The 16724-nt window shown below is 42.2% G+C and overlaps 2 protein-coding genes across 2 annotated transcripts in view; one reads left to right on the forward strand and one right to left on the reverse strand.

Moving 5' to 3' along the window:
- The window catches only part of adgra3 (adhesion G protein-coupled receptor A3), a 30427-nt gene extending 27207 nt beyond the window's left edge, over positions 1-3220 (reverse strand). Inside the window, exon 1 of the mRNA XM_008289864.1 lies at positions 2309-3220. Coding sequence (XP_008288086.1) covers positions 2309-2505 — 197 coding nt within the window. The 5' untranslated portion in view covers positions 2506-3220. The remainder of the gene's footprint in view (positions 1-2308) is intronic.
- A 3285-nt stretch (positions 3221-6505) lies between these two features.
- On the forward strand, positions 6506-11060 carry gba3 (glucosidase, beta, acid 3). The gene is made up of 5 exons (XM_008289865.1): positions 6506-6594; positions 8027-8251; positions 8348-9150; positions 9683-9806; positions 10771-11060. The coding sequence occupies exons 1-5, from the start codon at positions 6540-6542 to the stop codon at positions 10965-10967; spliced, it is 1404 nt and encodes a 467-aa protein (XP_008288087.1). The 5' UTR covers positions 6506-6539; the 3' UTR covers positions 10968-11060.
- The last annotated feature ends 5664 nt before the right edge of the window (positions 11061-16724 follow it).

Raw genomic sequence — 16724 nt, forward strand, 5'->3', positions numbered from 1 at the left:
CATCTGTCTGTGAAACCTACGAAGAGGAAAACAGGAAATCGTACGTACAAAGGAGCGGGTACGATGAATGGAACGGGTTTTTGTAATCGCACCTCGCTTGAACTTTGGAGGAAACTGTGCCGCGTCCTTAACAAAGTAGAATCATGAGTTAAGGGTCATTTTTTAAAAGGAAATAGGAAGTAAAAAATTAAGCAGAGTGACGAATTTGGTTGCTTCTGCTAATGATAGCTCAAAGAATTGTATTTTTGTCTTTTTAAATAGTCCAACTTGTTGCAAACTTTAATATTCAATAAAAGCTCGTGCCACTTAAGTCAAAGTAGAATCTGGTGAATTCATCGTCCACGACCAGCTGCTTAAGCTTAACAAGAAGAAATGAGCTCTAATCAGTTTCAAGCTTGGTGGGAAAAGTGTCACCAGCTGTGTCCAGGCCACGGTCAAACCCACCACGAGACGGTGGGAGCGCCGTAAAACCGGACCCCCTCCTCCTCCCCAAGAGGGACTGCTGATTTTACAGGCCGTAAATTAACACCCAAAAAACTGCGCCGTCGACGTTAATTGCGGTTTCATTGCCGCTCAGGGAACTCTGAGGCGAGGACAGTTCCTACCAGTAAGGAACCGTCCTGTTGTTTCCCTGCTATAGACGATAACAATTGTCCAGAAAGACAAAACGTAGGAGGAATTCTTGAGCTTTCTGTCCGTGCTCTCTAATTACATCGTTCTTGTTCAATGGATGCTAAATCACAAGGAACCTGGCTCGACCTCCGATCCATCACTGTCAGCCAGATGACAGACTACGAGCCCAATGAAGACGAGCAGCGAGAGCTTAACGTCTTTAGAGCTGAAAGAGATCAGAACGGGACAAATTCTATAAGAGCTTCACAAAAATGAAGGTACTTCGAATGAGGAAAATCAAGAGACGTACGTGTGTTTTCCGAGTTACTACAAATCTACCTGTCATTCCTGAAAGTATACGCTTGTGTTTTGTCCTGCAAAGACGTGTCCTACAACCTAGGCAGCAAATAACCACCATTTAATTATTAAAAATCTACTTTTTTTTGCCCATACAGTGAATTTATTTGTTGTTTTGGAGTTCTTGAGCACAAGCAGCCCCTTATAATGAACTTTCATGGCTGCTTCATACTGTGCTTTAAGTAAAAATGAACTAACAGACTGTATGGGAGTTACTGAGGAATAAGTTCTTGTTTAAAGCGACATTTGGCCTCAGAAAGGAGGATACAGCCGCTTTTACTGACACTCAGTTGAGCTGCTGCCAGGTGTTGAGCTCCACCCAGGTTACACGATGATTGTGAAAGTAAACCCAAACTTTCTAAACACATCCTCGTGATGCAACTGTGCTTCAAAACAAATGTAGATCAGCATCGTCCTGAAATGACGACAAGGCAGATGCAAAAGTCCACAACCCCTTTGGACAAACTAATACACGTATGATTTGTGGTGAACCATTTGAAAACATGCCCTGCGATGGTCTCACAACTCCTCACCTCCCAGCCAATCCTCTCCCTTTCTTTCCCCTCCCTGGAGTCTATTATTTGCTTTCTGCTCGTGCACCCTGCCCTGGTATTCTCGTATTTCCCCCCGTAATCTCTCACCACAAAGTACGAGCGGCTCTGGATGCACGGCTTTGAATTACTGAATGCGATCTTTGATTCGGGGTGCGATTTAAAAGTATTTTAACGTGGTGGCGACAAAAAGGCCTCAATATCCAACCACTTGTGTTTCATCCCTACAGGTTGCCACACAGACTTTGTTGTGATGCCTTGGAGGACATGCAACTTTGGGGACCACTAACAAACCAGGAAATGACAGAAAACACAACATAACAGAGGGTAAAACTGATTCTGTAACTCCATCAGTGTACATTACAGCTAGGTGAAGAAGAAAAATTCTTAGCAGATGAGCTCCTATAATAAGAATAATGATGCCTTGGAGATATGGTGTCATGTGTGAGCTGAAACATCTTCCTGTGCATGAATCACAGGAGGACAGGCGGTTAAATAAGGTTGAGAAAATGGTGATTTATGGGTGACATCAATACAGCTTCATTATGCCCCTCTGAGCTTTTTTTTAAAAAAAGTATTCTGCAAGTTTTTATGAAACATCCACAACAAAACACTAATTAGGATGAATTAGGCTGGTTGTAAACATCAAAAAACAACATTTAAATTTGCTTTTCAAGTTGTTTTTCTATTACTTTGCACTCTGACTGAGCTGGATTAAGTGGAGGCTGATGTCATGCGCATCATCAACGCCGTTTGGAGGCTGTTTGGGGTGAACGCTGCGTACTCACAGTGTGACCGTCCCGTTGGGCACCGACTCCGGGAGCGGCACCTGATGGAGCTCCGTGTTGCTGAGCACCACCCTCCGGTCGGACGCCGGGCTTTTCCCACCGCTTTTCGAGCGTTCGTCATATGGTTTGCGGGCAGATGATCCGCCGCCGCCGCCGAGGCTCAGCAGCAAAATCACAAACAGCAGATCCACCCTCATTTTTTTTCTCTCTCTCGCTCTCTCACACACGGTAACAACCACACTGCAGCATTTGGCGACAGGAGTCTCGGTAATAAACAGGGCGCAGGGTGGCTTTGTTACAAGACCTGGAAGCCCGACAGAAGGGAGACCTTTGCCAGAATGTTGTTTGGCTCCAGTGATCCTTCCTCCTCCATTTCTCGCAAGGCTTTCCCTTCGCTTCAGTCCCACGGAGGTGTCCTTCTTTGTTTGGCGCACGACTCATTTAGATTTCCATCCTGTGCGTTTCCCCCCCTCACAACTCTGGAAACAAAAAAGATCCACCAAATGTGAAAGCGCAGAGGATTTTCTCTGGTTACTAAATAACTTGTCCGGTAGTTGCTGAGCGCTTCTCTTTGTTGCCCATAGCGTGGATCCGACTGGTGTCTTTTCCACGGGAGGCGGCTGCAGTCATCCCGGGCTGTGCGCTCTAACTTCAGGAAACGCACTTGGGGGGGATTTTTATTACATTCCCAGATACTTTGAACCTTTTACCGAACCGAATAGCCAACACTAAACTTCCCAGTGGCCAAAAAAAAGTGCAAAAACAACAACTTTTTCTCAACTTGGAGTCCTCCAAAAGCTCGAAAAACAAAACGAAACGCGTAAAATCACACGAAGGACCGTATCCACAGTGGTCAGTGCGTCTTCTTTGTTATCCTGTGTGTCGGGAAAGTATTCAAAACTAGTCTTCTACCCATTGAGAAGTCCTCTTCCCATGGTCCTGCCCTGGACTCACGACTGTCAAGTCACCTGAAGCAAAACCATATCCGGTGCGCGTTTCAGAATAAAACCACCAGGAAAGGAATTCAGGAAGTACGCTGCTGCACAGTCTCAGATTGGGCTGGAAACTAAACATTTGTACTAAAACGTTTTTTTAAAATCTTTTTTGTATTTTCCACTTGAAGAAAAAAACATAAATCATCTCACTTGGGAAACAATTTTAAGGGTTCAATATCTCCACAACTACAACTCCCACAGCCACAAAATTTCATGATAATACAGACAAGCAGATCCAGATGAGTGAATGGCTCCAACAGAAGCTAAATTCTAATTTATTTGCCCTTAAAGATGCAACATTTTCAAACAAGTGTAGTATACGTGAATATATACATATATAATTGCTATAAATACATATTTGCTACCAAAATGCTGTCTTAAATGACATTTTGCCAATTATTGAGGCCTCTCGCCTCACTAGAAGTAGATGTTTGGCAAGCTGAGGTTAAATTTTTCTGCTGTTTTGACATGTCAAAATGGTAATATAGATGAATTCCTATAACTTCAAAAACTGTTCTGCAGTCAGGTCGATATATTGTCATTATATGTGCAAAGTTGCAAGCTGCTTCCAACATTGACCAACATATGAGGCTTGTTTTGCCAAATGTTCCCATACATGTACATGAAATTAATATCGACTTCGTGTTGACACACAATTGTTCTACCTGCATATACAAGCAGTTAATTGTAACAACAGTGGTATTTAATCAAAAATAATTCATTATTATTTAACTGTATTAATGTTTAGCATCCATTCAGCATCCAACAGAGCTCCACAAGTTCATATTAAACCTCCAAAGAAAAATGCCACACAAAGCTGAACCAGGCTGTAACCAATTAATTATTAACATTCAAAAAAAGAACACTTACATTTTGGTCCCATCTCAAATCAAGGTCCAAAGACACACTGAGATTCCAGGCAAGACAAAGCTCAGTCTTTAAAAACGTTCCGTCAGCTGAGACTCACTGATTAGATCAAACCCAACACTGATCAACATCAGAGCAGCGCTGCTCTCCAACCACTAATCAAAGTCAAACTCAATATTACATTAACAAAAAAATGCTTATCTGGAACACTGGGGAAATCAAACCGAAACCAGCTTCACTGCAATCTGGCTCGAAACCATTAATATAAATTGGCAGAATATATAAGATGGAAATTAGAGGCAGACCCTGACCAATTACAGACCCAGTGACCACACTCCAGCCATGGAGAAAGGACGACACGACAAGTCATGGCTACCAAAAGATGAGAGAGTCTGTTGTCCCGACAGGCGAGCCAGAGACGGAGATGCTCTTAAAATTTCACAAATACAAAAATTTAAGACAGGAATACTTTAAAGTTTGAATTGTTGATCCCAAACTTTACTGAACAGGACGACAGCAAGAGCAACAAGAGGATGAAACATACAGAGCAGAACAACATGTGACTGCGTGTCACAAGCTAAAGGTCACATCATTAAAACATCACTTTGTATGCCAATTATCTTGACAGAGCCTATTACAGTCCTACATATGGCACACACAATGCATTACTGTTATTATTTTCCTTTTTGACATTTTTGTTCTTCTTAATCATCTTATTCAATTTCTTTGTTAATTTTTATCACTGGAATTAAACACTCTTTGATGCTTTGACAATATTGTCAACCTGACAGTCATGCTAATAAAGCATACTGAATTGAATTCATTTTGAGAATAAGATGCACAACTAGAGATGAGCACATAAACAATGGTGCACTGTTGCAGATAAAGCGACCACACAGTATAGCTATTAGAGTGAGATACTGCTTATACAGAATGTTTTGCTCAATAGAAACACTCACCAGGACATTTTCTCCCACAACAGCAGCCTGCTTACAGGATTTAACTTAATGTTATTAAGTTTTTGTGCTTTCTGTTGCTACTTTTAGGAAAATAAAGGTTCTGAAAACTTCTTCCATCCCTGGTCTGGTCTTCTGTTTGGGCGCCTCAGCAAGTTCAGTCCAGTAAAAATTACACAAGAGCAAAAATTCTTGAAATTTGTCGCTATGGGAAGAGGAGAGAGAGAGGTTTGGCTGATAAGGATGTGTTTGCCTTTTGGCACACAATCCATTTCCTTTGTTATTATCAGGTCGAGTGAGTCATTCCATCCTATGGAAAACTAAACCAAAGGATAACACTGAAGGGAGCACAGGCCAGGCAACATTTGCCTTCAGGCTAATCTTCCACATCCAGTTTGTTTTCAGAGCCTGTGAGGCTTCACTGACGTACAAACAAGATGTCACATTGTTGTTGCAAAACCAACAAACAAGCGCATGAAGGACAGCACATAATAGATCAATCAATTACTTCCATCTGACTTACAGCCTGCGCAGCATCACAAACAATCAAAAGTGCTTGTAAAAAGCAATCTTGGATTAAAATAAATAATAAATAAATAAATAAGTAAATAAAAAAATAAAAACCCTCCTGCCTTATGAAGTTCATTCACAGTTTCTTTACACACACACACACACACACACACACACACACACAAAATTAAGTTAACACGGGCCCTTAAGAAACAGTAATACTTGGTTGTACATGCTAACACGCTAATTTTACATGATTTGTTATGCTAGCAAGACACAATGGTATATCCAGTTTCCCTGTAAATTAACTTTAAACTTAATATTTTTAACCTTAATATTTTGTGGTGATTTATGATTTTAAAAATACAAATATTTACTTTATATAATATAATTTCCACAAAAAAATATCACCACAAACTTCAAAAGTTGAACTGCAAATTCAACTTCCTCAAAGTGGACGTTACGTCATCACGCAGGGCTACGGCTCTTGTGCTGCCTTCAGGTACCACTCTGTAATTTGTATTTCTGTAAATTTGTTGTGAACACAACATTCAAGGGAACGCGGAGAGGCCGAAACTCTAGCTAATGTAGTTTTGTATGATTATCATTATTAATATTCAAAGATTCAACTAGTGGTGAAGTCGTATGAAGAAAGAGAAAGAATATTAAGTAATCATATTTGTCGTCGCAAGTGTGGCGTTCTCTCCGTAACAGTGGCCATGGTTCGTAAACGTCTCATCATGAAGTTGTTCCTGGTTGTCGGGTTTGCATGGCTGCGTGTTACACTACGAACAAATACATTCACTTTAAACATGCCATTCAATGAGATAAAAACAAAATGAAAGCTTAACGTAGTGAAATATTAAAACATATTTGCTTCAGTGTCCTAGCGCACAAAAAAACATGTTCCCACGGGATTTTGCGTGGGGAGCGGGAACTGCTGCTTATCAAATAGAAGGTATGTAAACACAACCACGAGACTTCTGAGCTGAGTCACTGCTGCAGTACTTGTTTAAAGTGTGTGTTGTTTTTACACAACTTGAGGATCACATGTAGAGGCTCTGATGTAGTCAAAGCTCCTATAATAAATACCACAGTCAGTAAACATTGGATTTATTGAAACTACAACGTGTTTCAAGTCAATTCTCTAACTCAGAAACAGCCAGGTTTTGTAATAACACTGTATTAACCATTGCAAAGGTACATTTAATATAATTCAACACCACAAATATAAAACTAATGGGAAAAAAATCCCAGTTGAATTCACGAAACTGACACAGTTTGTATTTAATGCACATTTCTTGTATTAGACTGCACAGATATCCATTATACTGTGTCCACTCCCAGCTAATAGCACATCATCAGAATTAGTTTCAGTACCAAGTACTGAAAAAAAGCACAACATACTGGTTATTTGACATCATGATTTGGTGCTTTACAGTAAATGCTCACAAAATGAGAAGTCACATAAGCAGCAAGTGAAGCAAATCCAAGCAATTTGAGTCATAAAAAGTTCTGTAATTGTTTACAGTGTGGAGAAATGTGCAAATCATTTGCTCGAGAATGTGCAAACTCACATAGATTATGGTGTTAACCACTTGAGATGTGCAGAAGACGATAATAATCCTGTTTAAAAAGCTTCACAAAAGCTCCTTCATGCAACACATATCTGTGCATTCTTGTTAAAGGAGGGAAATAAGTGTTTGTGGTTCCAGCACACAACTTTTCTGCAACAGAACGGACGACATGAAACAACCAAACTATGCTGGAAAAGCCAGATGGGTGTTGATGCTGCTTGTGGAATATGTTGTTCAGCTCTTCCTGAAGGGTTTGGTGAAGTTGGCAGACTCTCTGCGTTACAAAATCACGTTGTTGGACACTTCTTTCTCACTATGCAGCTTGAAACAATTTCTTAGACAAACAAATGGTGGAGCTGTGGACTTTCTAACTGAAGTGCCAGCATCCAACATGGCATCTTTCTCTTGTCACGTGTGGCACAATTGGCTAAATTTAACCCGTTTCTATCCATAACAATAGAACTGAGTCAGTGAAGAAAACCATTTTTATATTTTTTTTGCTCAGTGTAGCTGTGCATGTGATGTGATAAAGTGTACAATGGTTGACCGAAACAATAATTAGCATTAATGTGGCTGATGTTTTTTCTAACCAGCTCGCAGATCTCATTAATTGAACTGCCTACATACAATTATGTTCCTAAATGAAAACAAATGAGAGGAAAATGAAAACAATAAATCCTGGTGGAAACCAGCCAGAGACCCAGCCTGAGCAGATTCACTGAAATGCACAGACAGTCCCAGCAGAAACATTACAGTGATTTTTCTTACCTACCTACTTTTATGAAACGCAACAACCTTTGTGTGCTCGTTGAGGTGGCTGGCAGGCAGACGGCAAGGGACCGAGTATCTGGGACGCATTTTGTCACGAGAACGGCGGGGTGTTTGGGGAGCAGAATGGAGATGTGGCCTGTAACAGCTATGAGCTGTGGGAGAAGGACCTGGAGTGCATCCAGCAGCTTGGACTGACGCACTATCGCCTGTCGCTCTCCTGGGCCCGCCTCCTGCCTGATGGGACCACGCGGCATGTCAATCAGAAAGGTATTTCCATATTCTCCTAAGCCCCACTCCAGAATTAAATTCGAGCATATCTGATGTGCTGTTTTACCTTATTACCCAGCGCTATTTGTCCCGCAGGTGTACAGTACTACAACAAAGTGATAGATGGCTTGCTCGCCTGCGACGTATCCCCCATGGTCACCCTTTACCACTTTGACCTGCCTCAAGCTCTCCAAGATCAGGGCGGCTGGAGGTCGCCCGGTGTAGCAGCCCTCTTTGACAGCTACGCCAGGTTTTGTTTCCAGACTTTCGGAGACCGAGTCAAACTTTGGATCACCATCAACGAGCCGTATGTATGCGCCAAACTGGGTCACGAAGACGGCCTCCACGCCCCGGGGTTAAAAGAAAAGGGCACCGCCGCCTACCTAGTAGGGCATAACATGCTTCGTGCCCACGCCATGGCCTGGCACAGCTACAACTCTGTGTACAGGCCCAAGCAGAAGGGCGCGGTGTCTTTAGCCATCAACAGCGACTGGTTCGAGCCGTTAGACCAACTCTGCGATGAGGATATCGCTGCTGCTGAGCGTGACCTTGCATTTACTCTGGGGTGGTTCGCCTGGCCTGTGTTCGTTACCGGAGACTATCCAGAAATAATGAGAACTGCCGTTGACGCTCAAAGCGAGAAGCTGAAATATAAGGGTGCCTCGAGGCTGCCCAGCTTCTCGAGCGATGACCCTACCATTCTAGGAACGGCTGATTTCTTCGCTTTGAACTACTACACGTCCCGTAAAGTCAAAGCAGGAGCAGGTTGTGGAGAGACGTTGTGTATGAAGAGCGATCGAGATGCAGAGGAGGTGTTGGATTCGTCTTGGCCGATTTGTGGAGTGTCCTGGTTGGCTGTAGTGCCCTGTGGCTTGAGGAAGCTGCTAAAGTACATAAAGGTAAAATTAAAAATAAAACATCATCTTTTGATTTGTTTTCTATCGTATGTTTAGGTAAAAGTTAACCAACTTATTCCACATCACTAAAAGTTCACCAAATCAAGGGTCAGACACATGCTTTCCTTAGATTCCATGAGCTGAATTGTAATTTTTGAGTTTTTTTTCCCGTCTAAAATCAAACTGAATTGACTATCAACAAGACAGATCGCCCTCAACCAAACGAGGAGAGCACTGTGACATTTGTTTAGTGTCTTGCTATTGATTTTGTATGCAGTAATCTCCTTTCGACACCTCCAGAAACACATTGATGCTTCATTAGTGCTGTCACATTGAATGAAACAGTTACTTTGCTGAAAAGTGTTTGCAAACGAGCAATTTCCTGCTGTTGTGACTTGTCACAGGCCATTAGTTTGAGCCTGGCACCGTTGAAATGCAGCTAAACGGCACACTGTAGACCAATCTGTCTCCCCTCCGACTGCCTGACAGTCCTGATACCTTGTTTGACAATAATATTTGCCCTCTGACTTTCCAGGACACTTTCAACAACCCAGAAGTCTACATCACGGAGAGCGGCTTCTCTCAGGTGGGGCAGCTGCAAATTGAAGACGTCCGACGGTGCGAGTTTTACAAGGACACCATCTTGGAGGTGGCGAAAGGTAACGACTGTTAAATCAGCGCTGGATAAAGACTTTAAATAAGACAAGAAAATACACGTTAGTCGACATGATGCTGAAAATACTATTTTAATTCTTAATTTTAGAAAAGATCCATTCAGTAACAGTGTATTGAAAGAAGGCAAGTGAACTAAACACACTATTACCTTTAGTGTCTTGCATTGCACTCTTTAAGCTTCATCTTTTAAAAAATCTCCATTTTGTTCTGCACATTTTTGAAAGCAACACCAGTAGCACGATATGGATGGATTATTTTTTATTATCCAGATGGCTTTGTTCAAGTTTTATTACACTTTTAGAATATTAAAAACAGAAAGCTATCAAGGTGGAAACAGAAATCAGCATTAACTTTCTTAAACTTAGACTAACTGCACCAAAAATGATCATTTTTTTCCTATTTTTAAGCTGTAAGTTGTGGAGTTATTTGTTTTGGTGCCACCATATGGCCAGTCTGTGTATTTTTTTCATTATCAGTGATGCAGCTAAATGGAATTAACCCATTATTATTAATTTTTCTATGCTTTCCTATTACATGTGAGAATGTTTGCAGAGACAAACACCTAATCGCTACCTACTCCTGGCCTTCCAGTCTCTGTAGAACGGCAATCTCTTCATTTAAGGTCGTTAAAGAATATAAAGATGAACAATTCCACAAAAAATAACATTTATCGTGCAAGAAACAATCTTAGAAAAGGCAGTTAATGCACAGGATGCTCACATTTGATAAGCATAAAACTAGGCCTCATTAAATACTTGTTACAAAGAATTCCTGCTCTGAGCGCGTTTAACACTTTATTATGATGTTAATCTTGTCATGTGTCGTGTTGGCAGTCATGGTTTAATTAGATGGCCGTAGCTAACAAAGCAGGGATGGCTGTTGTTTTAAAAATAGGCCTCTCTTGTTGCATGCACACGATTACAACTGCTGTTTTAACTCCGTGTTCAGCTCGGCGAGAAGACGGGGTCAACGTCCGCGGATACTTCGCGTGGTCGCTGATGGACAACTTCGAATGGGCCGACGGATTCAGCGTTCGGTTCGGATTGTTCCACGTGGACTTCTCTGACGCAAAGCTGAGTCGAACCATGTACCGGTCTGGACGGGAATACGCAAAGATCATCGCGAAATACAAACGTGGGCAGTAGTCAGCTCAGGTGTCACTATGTAGATTCCTTACTGGTGTACAATTACTCATGAAAAAGAGAGAAGAAACTATGTTAATAAACCAGCAGTTAAAACATTCTTTTTGCTTTGTTGTCCTCGCAAATTACACATCTCATGAACCCATTTAACTGAACACTGCAATTCAAAGCACCACTTTTGTTTTTGAGATCACCGCCAGAGAATAGTGCAACAAGTAGCTCCTCTGAAAAATCTGACTTCAGCCGGCGATGGGCAAAGAGGGTTAAGCCGATTCACTGGAATTCAAATTAGTATTCTGTCCTGTTCCAACTCTCAGTCAGGGTGCACAAGGACGTTCGTGGAGAGCCAAGGCAGCTGTAAGCGTCCCAGACCAAGCTGCTGCAGCCGCTTCGAACACCAGCAATCAGATGACCATGAATAACAGCGTTGCATACACGCTTTATGTGCAGATATGAAAGCTGACCTGTTGTGGCAGTTTCTCTGCATCTCTGGGATCTTATCTTGCTTTTAAATCTGCCACCGGGAATATGCAGCTAGGATGAGGAATCTGAAAATACAGTATAATACCTTACATTGTACGAAGTTAACGAGAAGGTTGTAGTCTGTAGCGACGCAGGTATTGATGAAGGAGGGGAAGCTAATGCCAGAACATGATCAGCTGTGATTACACTTTGGAACATGAGGTTGTTGCCTGTTCACAGGGAGAAAAAAAATCACAGTGCATGTTAATTTAAGTGTTAGAGTCTCAGTAAGATTCTGTGAATATCTCTTTGTGCTTTACTTGCTGTCTAGTCTGTGTGCGCTGAAAAATAATCTGTTACCACACACTTATGGTTTTGCAAATGGAAAGAAGTGACTTGGACCGATCCACGCAGGTCATATGGGGAAAAGAGGTCAATAGGTCGATACATCTGGCACACGCTAACAATCTAAATATGCTAACTGACTAGATATCAATGTTTTTCCAGAATCACAGACTCACGTTTCATCCTCCAGGAGAAGCTTGACATACGATAATATTCTAGAAACCAAAGCGTGTCCTAAAAATGTAAGGGCCTCCTCATTGGTGCCGAGACATGAACCCCTTTCAGACATGCGTTCCTCTTTATTAATCTGACTTCATGTCTGAATTAGCATCCTGCCAGCTTTTCTGTAAAACATGCAACAGAAATCTGAGCAGGTTTGTCTGCATCACTTGCACACCCTGACTTCAACATACTTCAGTCGAGTTTAAAGCACATTTTGATTTAGTGTTTGGTTTATTGGTGCATTGTTCTGCATTATGCATCACTTGATGTGCTGTCCAGTCTCGTATGCATATCAAATATTGCACGTGCTGTGACACTTTAACAGACAGCAATGTTACGTTTCTAAAAAGAACTTAAACATAAAAACATAAAGGCTTCCCAACTGACCAGTGCCTCAAAGCAGATCTTGTTTATTTGGAATAAAGCGTGTGATCAAGTGGTGGCATGACGTCTTTGATAAGGTTAAGTAAATACTGTTGATTGTCTGTTATATTGAAAAGAAGTCCCACTTAATCTAGCATACTTGGAAATCCTTTCTCAACCCCTATCAAAGGGAAAAGGATTCGCCACAAGATAAAACACAATCCTCAACTTAGTTATGATAATGCTGTCAGGAGAACGCCTCAGTAGGCTCAGAAGGGATGCCAGCTGAAAGCAACAGATGTCCTGCCACAGGAAGAGAGCATAATGCCATTTGTGTTCCCTGGACAGCTGTGCAAACTCCCTACTTTGAGGAAAAAAAGGAGCAACAAGGCAAAAAATAAAAACTCCCAAAGGCCCTCTGTTGATTCTTTGTGCATGCTGTGGTTAAGGCTGAGGATTATTTCAATGGAGTCCTGAACAATGCACTGTAGCGCTCAGGGGCTTAGAGCGCTGCGTTGAATGTTAGGATTTGGTATTAGTGTGTACAGGTGTGTCTGATAGAAAGGAGGATATTGTTTGTAATGTTTTAGGTTCAGGTAAAATGAAACGCCAGTTCTGCGTCAGTAAACAGGATGAGAAGCGGAAACCAGGACGAGCATCTGTTTGTGAGACTACAGTGCCACCTTGTGGCGCAGAAGGAAAGTACAGCCGTGAGTCCAGCAGCTGAGCGTGCTGCACCCCGCAATATGGTGCCACATGATGTGCCGCTTTGATTAATAAAATGCATCCTGTTGGTGTAGCTATAAACAAGGAAAGCAGCTTTCTAACCTCAATACATCATATATTTAACACAATTAATATTTATGCTCCGATGTGAAGGAAAATGTCATTTATATTCTGTGTTGGGAGACTTTGTTTGCATTAATAAGCATGGTGTATCGTGGCATCCAGTTGGATGTGCTTACTGTTTTCAACAGATGTGAATAATACCCTTGTGGCCCTCCTCCATCTATGTCAAGCCGAGTGAGAATCTCCTTTGTCTTATGATGAATAACAAGCTATTGTGGAAACATGAATAATGCCACTGCTGCTCGCATTACAACTTCTTTGCGGGCTGCTTTGAACACCAAGTTGAAGCGCGTCTCGAGCTATTTTAACACTAATGAAGTTCGTCTAATGTCTGCGGCTCTCCGTCAGAGGGGCTTGCTGGTGGTCTCTGCAGGATGATGGCGACGCAACGCAAAACACTGAACATTTAGCGAACAGACGCAGCTTTCAACTTGTCAGGTACAAACACACAAAACCGGAAAAAAAGCAACAATTGAAATTCCTCTTACCAGCGTCGGAGTCAAAATCATATCTGAAGCAGGTTTGAATCATATTTCCCGTGATTCATCAGAGCAGCTCATGGGCAACTGAATTCCCAGCTAAGAGTTGATTAGTAATTCCAGCAACTGTCTCCCAGTATTGATGGATTCCATCTTCCTCTATCACTGGGTAGAGGTAGCTGCATGGGTGAAAGAACCTCCACCGCTGCTGCATTGATTGAATGAAATATGAGCAAGAGGTTACTCTGCACTTAGTGAATGTTGAAATTAGCCATTTGTGGGGAACCGAGGAATAATATGTGCCTAGTGCTACTTGGAAAGCTTAAAACATTAATTAGCATTTAAATAATTCACACTTCCAGTCTCTTTAATAGCCCAACTACGAATATTCAACTTCAATTCATTACAGCTTGCAGAATTTATTCTGATTAGGCCGTGATGTACAAAGTCACCGAATAAACCGTTTCTAAATGTGCTTTCCAATTAAGCGCCAAATATATCATGTGTATAGATAAGTTGCTTTTGACAATGAATTAGCACGTTTAATTGTAACATTCAATCACGTTCGCTGGTGGAGATTTACCCCGAGGAACATTCTGGCAAATTACCAAGAGAGGCCCATTTGTATTTGACCAAACTTAACTCATTATGTTTTGACAGACACCATAAAATATTCAATAAATGGGAAATTCATTTACTTATTATAAATTAACTAAATAATTTAGCCTGCTAATAAACTATCTTCATTGTGAATTATGGGAAAAGCACAATCTTGTGTATCGGTGCAGTGCTTACAGGTGCAAAGGGTAGGACTTCTGGCAAATAATTACCTTTTTCTATTTACTGATTACCCTCATATGCATATTCCCTGGAGAAATGGTATAATTAGATTGTTGCTTCAATATCAAGATGAAGAGACGTGAGCCACTCCCTTTCTCTGGAGCTCAGATACAAATCTCTTCCCTCTTTTCTTTGTCTGGGTCTCTCAGTCAGCTGGTGAGGGACCCGTGAGAGCCCCAAACCACCACTCAGCCTGTCTTCATGTCTTTTTTTTTTTTTGCCTTTCTTTCTCTTTGCTCTTTTTCACTCTCCAGCTCATCATCTTCCCCTCTCCTAATCGCATTGCTCATTTTCCATTGACAAGTGAGTATGAGAAGAAGAAGAAGAAGAAGGAGAAGAAGGGGGGGAAAAAAGAAAAAGAAAGAGAAAAAAAAAAAACAGCACAAACTTTCTAAATCCCATTGACCTACTTCGCCAGACATTTCACTGGGAATTCATATTAGTGCAAAAGAGTTAGAAGAAGAAATGTTTTCTCATTTTTTCCCCCTCCGTCTTCCTCACAGCCCCCTCCTTTCTCTTTCTCTTTCAGCTGGAAGCCATTTTCGTCGCATCCCGTATTTGATCCTGTGTGAGCACTAACAGTACATTATACAAGTGGATAAACGCCTTACTGTGGCATAACCAGCGGTTTGGAGCTCTGTCACCACTTTTGACAGTGGCGTAAGAAGCGTGACATCGGAGTTATAAAAAGCGCTTTGCAAGACCTCGTCTGTGATTGATGAATTTGGCGGCGGAGACAAGATTGAGGGGGATGAATATTGCTAGGCCTCGGAGACAGGAAGTGGAATTATGACAGACCCATACAGAGAACTAAAGCGGGGAGACGGGGGGAGAATAAAAAAACAGAGAAAGGCAATTCAAATCTTTTCTTTTAAGCCCCTCCCTGAGGGACTGCGGATGACCCTGCTAACGACTGTCAAAACTCTAACTCCCTTGAGTGTGATGGCGCTGCGTGATGGGAGGGGGTTCGCGGACCTGCCTGAAAAATTGAAAGCTCCTAGAATATTCAGCTAACCCTGTGCGCTCAGTTGGGGGTGGTGATGGGAGGAGGACACATGCATAGATTGGTACTCCGGGTCTGGATGTGTGTGTGGTGGGTAAACCCGGTGGTGGCGGCGAGCGAAAAACCCCCCTCCGAGTGCGTGTGTGCGGTGGCCAATGAGCCGAGCACCGGGTCTCATGGGAACAGTGGTGGGAGTGAACATAAGTGGGAACGGCGAAGAGACAATTTATGGAACCTTTGGAACCGATGTGAATGCAACTGTGATGGCGGAGTAGTTATCAGGCCTGGATCCAAGCAGGGAGACTAATGACGTGGATATAACCTCGTGCTCCCTCTATGCAAACACAATGTCATCACCAAAGAAAGAGTCAAAAACCGTTCTGCTCTGAATCTCCTCAGAAGCACACCTGTGGGTCGCGTCTCTCTGCAAAGAATAAAAGTGGCAACTCGCGGCATAAGTCTTCATTCCACTTTTAGTTTGGCATTTTATGTCCTACTTCACCCAGACGGCGAAGCCCTTGATTTAGCAGTCAGTCTATGTTCCATTCCTCGCCTATAGTCATGGGCTCCGGGTAGTGACTGAAAGAATGAGGATACGAGCAGCTGAAATGAGTTTCCTCCGCAAGTATGATAAACTCAGAGATAAGTTAAATGGCTTGGAGTCAAGTCGCTGCTTCTTGGCGCCAAATGGAGCCAGCTGAGGAGGATCTGGCAACTGGGAAGAAGATTGCATATCTCATCTGGCTTGGCAACACCTTGAGATTCTCCTAGAAGAACTGAAGCTTTGCAGGGATGAGAGACGTCTACAATCACTTGCTGACTCTGCAACCCAGCTCCAGAAAAGCTGAAGAAAATAGGTGGACGTCTTACTTCAATGAAAATGTGAAGGGAAAAGCTCCAACGTCCTCCAACCTGGATCTTACTTTCAAAGTTGAAACTATCATTGATCCATCAGTTCGACTCATTTTATCCTGTGGAGGGCTGCAGGGGGTTGCAGTTGACACTGGGTGGGAGGTGAGCAGGTTGTGCTAGACATCCATGCATGCTGACACCGACACCTACTGCCAATTAACAGCCGCCAACACATGTCTGGACCATGAAAGGAAGCCGGAGTGACCACAGAGAACTCTTTCAAGCACAGAACGAACATGCAAACTCAACTATCATTCACATTATTAATATTATAACTGCTGAGGT

The sequence above is a fragment of the Stegastes partitus genome, unplaced genomic scaffold (genome assembly GCF_000690725.1).
Source record: "Stegastes partitus isolate 25-593 unplaced genomic scaffold, Stegastes_partitus-1.0.2 Scaffold641, whole genome shotgun sequence".
NCBI classification, from domain to species: Eukaryota; Metazoa; Chordata; class Actinopteri; family Pomacentridae; genus Stegastes; species Stegastes partitus.